The sequence below is a fragment of the Physcomitrium patens genome, chromosome 26, assembly GCF_059467195.1.
Source record: "Physcomitrium patens ecotype Gransden chromosome 26, ASM5946719v1, whole genome shotgun sequence".
In the NCBI taxonomy this organism is placed as follows: domain Eukaryota; kingdom Viridiplantae; phylum Streptophyta; class Bryopsida; order Funariales; family Funariaceae; genus Physcomitrium; species Physcomitrium patens.
In genome coordinates, this window is record NC_143435.1 from 2,254,187 (window position 1) to 2,258,561 (window position 4,375).

The following is a 4,375-nucleotide window of genomic DNA, read 5'->3' on the forward strand; positions in this document are numbered from 1 at the left end:
ATAAATCTGCAAAGAAAATACAAGAATAAGTAGAAAAGTTGAATAAAACGTACCTTAAAATATAAAGTCAAATAAAATGATAAATTTGAACTTGAAAAAATATATATATATAATGTTTTTTATTTTTTTTAAAAAAGAGGTTGTGGATTAAGGCAGCAGAACAACAATAAGATGGCGGCAGCAGGCAACAGTAGGGTGGCAACGTTGGGCAGCAGCAGGGAGCAACAGACAACGGCGGCAGCAATGACGGTGGCGGTAGTAGCAATAGCAACAGCAATGACAGCGGTGTTAAGGCGGCAGCTACGGCGGCATTGGCGGGTTTGGCGGCAGCTCGGTGGCTATTTGGTGGCAGTTTGGTGGCAGGCACGGGGATTAGCAGGGAGCAAGGAGCAAGCTGGAGTGGAGTTGGGTTAGATCAAGTATTCTAAACAAGTATTCTAAGCAAGCACGACAGAGAGTGGAACAAGTGCTCTAAGCAAGTAGCTAATGTGTGAAGGGCCAGCAAGAAGAGGAACAAGATCATGAGGCAAACATTGAGCCAGAGTAGCAACAAGTTTGAAGAGTCAAGATTAGAGCAAAAAAAAAAATTGTGATAGTGTATAGAAGAGAAGAGAGTCGTACTGATAATGTGTTGAGAATGTTTAGAAAGACACACAAGAGTAGTAGTAAGTCATACAGACAAGAGGGTTTCTAAGGAGAGAGAGCTTCACACATAAAAAATCTATTGATTTGGTTGTGTCTCGTATATAAGAAGAGAAAAGGGAAGAGGATATACAATACTTCTCCACCAAACTCTAAATACTATAGTTATAGTATTTACTATAGTCTACAATAAATATTATGGAGAGCACTGGCTACATTTAATGATCTCAACAGTTTCAAATGGGTCATTTCATTGCAATTCTAGTAGAAGACTAGTAGTTCAACCAAGGGGTTTTAGATACGCACATTACAGCTGATGGTCTTCTAGAAACCAGCCCGCTGGGTTTTCATGTGCCCTTTTGTATGCATCAATTGGAGTAATATGCAAACAGGATTCTTGTCCATCTCAAATTACTAAATAAAAACCACAAGTTCGTGCTGGTGCCTGGCTACTTGGAGATGCCACAAGCCAAACGAGTTTGCTGATATTCGGATCAAACTCATCATACGGGACATTTCATCGTCGCCGGATCCTTCAACTTTTCATTATTTCAGATGTGGTAAACGGGCTGAGAGATATTCTAGGTACCGCAATAGAGTAGCTGGGAATGTATTAAATGTGTTTTTTTTTATGTCGAAGACCCATATTTGTCATGCTGTATACTTCATCGGATGCTCGTTGAAAAATTGACCTACGCAGAGATTGCAGAACGACCTTAGGTCATTGTGCTGTTTGATGCGTCTTACGATGCGAACACGCGAGGCGTCTTCTACATATTTTACATCGAAAACATGTTAAAATACGCTGTTCGTTGATTATTTGGAACCTGTCTCCATGTTTCGAGGTGCAAAGATCGAACGGCGACGCTTAGGTCATCCTATTGTTCGTATTCAAAAGCTGACAGAAGTGCAAGAAATTCGCGTCAGTACTTGGGTTGTATGGCTTGGTCTTGGCGGTAATGATCATCTCAACTAGAGCAGATAAATAAAACTTCTCGACAACTCAGCACGTTCCTGGACTCCAACAATATGTTCAAACCGTGGCAATGCTGTATGTATATAAGGCATCTCTTCTGAGGGTCATTCAACCATGTAACAATCAGTTCACTATCTTGTCACTTGGAGCAGAGAATTGTGTTACGGTTGATACTGCCTCTTCGTTGTGTGCTAGAGATCTGCACTCTTTGATAGCCGTCTCTTTGCAGCTCAGATAAGAGAGGAAGGAAGATGACCACCATGAAAGCTTTCAGCTTGTTACTAGCTGCTCTGTCCATATCTCTCTGCAGTGCTCAAACTACGCTTGACATGAACGACCTGGACTTCATTCCGGAGGTGAGGCAAAGGTCGTTGTTCACAGCCGCTGGCTTCATATACAAGTTTGAGACGGTAACCGAGAAGACGGTATGGGGAGATCTCAGGACTATGTTCGTGAACGTCAACCCTTCTTTGGCCACGCTTCCGGGTGAAGGAGCAGCCCAGAATTTGGTTAAGGTTGGACCTTGCGCGATCAACCAGCCACACAATCATCCTCGCGCGACTGAAATCTCTCACATCACCGAGGGTATGTGCTCATCCTTCCCATCGATGTGCGCATGTAGTTGAAAGGCGTCCCTGCTCACACAAGCTCAATGTTATTTCCAAGAGAGCTTCAGGCTGCAAATCTTAAATGTTGCAATGACTATCAGCTGTGGAGAATCGGCTGCAGAAGAAAGCCATCACTGATCTCCACAAGCGTGATGAATGAACCAGGTGAACTGTTGTTCGGGTTTGCGGAAGAGAATGGGGGACGGCCCTTCATTGGAGGAAATGCTACAAAGGGTCAAACCGTCATTGTTCCACAAGGTGAATTGGCTCAAACTGATGAGGAATCAACCCGTCTTTGATATTGTGCAGGATCATCAATCCCTCCTTTCAATTGCTTGATTTTGCATGTGGCCCGGACTTGCATCTTGCAGCTACTAATTAGGCTTGTGTTGTGTTGTGTTGTCTGCCGGTGGACCCACCCATTTGTGCTGCCAGGTGTGATCCATTTCGCTCAGAACTTGGGGTGCAAACAGGCACAGTTCATTGCTTCCTTCCCCAACCGAGACCCAGGAACCCAAACAACAGCCTCCACATTCTTCAGGCTGCCACTCAGTGCCATCCGCGCCACCACCGGATTGTCTGAGAAGGAAATCCAAAAGATCATGAAGAGTGTTTCGGGCAACGTCAACCCCTCCTTGGACTTGGTTTGTGCCAAGAGGTGCAGCATGGCTTACTAATTGATGCTTCACCACAGTTGAGCTCACCCATACGTCATGAGTGGCCAATAGTGCTTTCATGCTAATAAAGCCGTCGCCCTAACCAAATGCAGTGCCCATCGACACTAGAATAGCTGCTTATTGCCACAGTCTCCCTTTCCCAAAGGTCACCTATAAAAGCAAGCCTCGGTCCTGTCGTATTCGTGCGAGTGAAGAGTAGTATTTGCTTTTGAACCAGGCTGAAACCCCATATTGATAATTTGAAACTTCAGGACATCATTTTGTCCACTATCACTTGCTTCAGAGACAGGACTTGGCTGTTTTCATTGCATGAAATACCGACTTCAAATAGATTGCAACTTCAATCGCTGACACTCTTCACTCATTATTAGGCTCGGGGACATTGAATGCTGTCTACCTTTGAAGACCCGCGCTCTGAAACCCTCGTTTTGAAACAGACAAGTGTTGTAAAACTGAAGTTAAAAGGTGGCGTTTTTGAATGCATCCAATATTTGTGGAGTAGGTACTCCTATTCTGGTGCAAATCTGTGTGATCGATACTGCTACAATCGCCTATATGAAGTATTCTGCCAATCCTCAAGGAAAGGATCGTAACTGTAATTTCCTCAATATTCGATGAAAATGCCATAATCATAATCAAAACCTACGTAGAAAGCTCAAGGAATACAAACCCATCTTAAGGAAAACGAATGAATACAATCGTTTATGAAGCTAGTTTTGATTTTAAGACGCTTTAAATTTGCAATAAAATGTAAATATTGAAAAGACGTTGAATATAGCAAACATTCAAAACCTAAACTTCTTTTTGGATCAGAGTTAACAAAAGCTTGGATCATACTTAAATTGAATAACATCACCACATCTAAGGCTACTTGGTATTCATTTTTATACAGAGGTATTCATAAGTCATAGCAAAACATTTGTCCCAGTAAAATTGCAACAATAAAACTGGACCCTTCAGCTAATACTTACACCAACCAATGAATGGAATGGACTATCTCACGACATGCACAGAAAGGGTGAGAAGGGCACGTCCCAACTCAGCTGAAGAGTTTCATTTAGTTTTTGTCCAAGGACCATAAATCACTCCTAGGTGTAAGGATCCGATTGACACCCACATCATAATATCCTCATGAGCAAGCTAGCTCCTCCACGAGAGTTTTAGATTCTTAATATACGGAGTAGAATGTCATAAACTGGGATTGCACGCATCCTCAAACCAATCACAAACTTAAGAGACGTAATTAAACACGTTAGATTCCATCAACCTCAATCTTCAGACAAGTAGAGAAGAAATGAATCAACTTTAGAAACTTCAGAAAACTGGACAACAAATGTTCTCTTGTAGATAGAATCAAATAATGCAAGTGATAACAATAACTACAGAATTACCTGACGTTCTCCTCCAACGTGGCCAGTTGATACACCGACGGAGGAAAATGAGGCGTGAATGCGTTCCTTGAGGCTGAGAGT

The 4,375-nt window shown here is 42.6% G+C and overlaps 1 protein-coding gene across 1 annotated transcript; it reads left to right on the forward strand.

The window, feature by feature from the left end:
• The first annotated feature begins 1,199 nt into the window (after window positions 1–1,199).
• Window positions 1,200–3,160, forward strand: LOC112278102 (uncharacterized). Its single transcript, XM_024511199.3, has 3 exons — window positions 1,200–2,203; window positions 2,392–2,484; window positions 2,662–3,160. The coding sequence occupies exons 1-3, from the start codon at window positions 1,870–1,872 to the stop codon at window positions 2,901–2,903; spliced, it is 669 nt and encodes a 222-aa protein (XP_024366967.1). The 5' UTR covers window positions 1,200–1,869; the 3' UTR covers window positions 2,904–3,160.
• Window positions 3,161–4,375: the final 1,215 nt, after the last annotated feature.

Excerpts from the sequence above, each read along its gene's own strand:
- LOC112278102 (XM_024511199.3), top strand. The coding sequence starts at position 1,870 with ATGACCACCATGAAAGCTTTCAGCTTGTTACTAGCTGCTCTGTCCATA. Across the intron at positions 2,204-2,391 it reads AATCTCTCACATCACCGAGG|GTGAACTGTTGTTCGGGTTT; the intron begins GTATGTGCTCAT and ends TGAATGAACCAG. Across the intron at positions 2,485-2,661 it reads AACCGTCATTGTTCCACAAG|GTGTGATCCATTTCGCTCAG; the intron begins GTGAATTGGCTC and ends TTGTGCTGCCAG.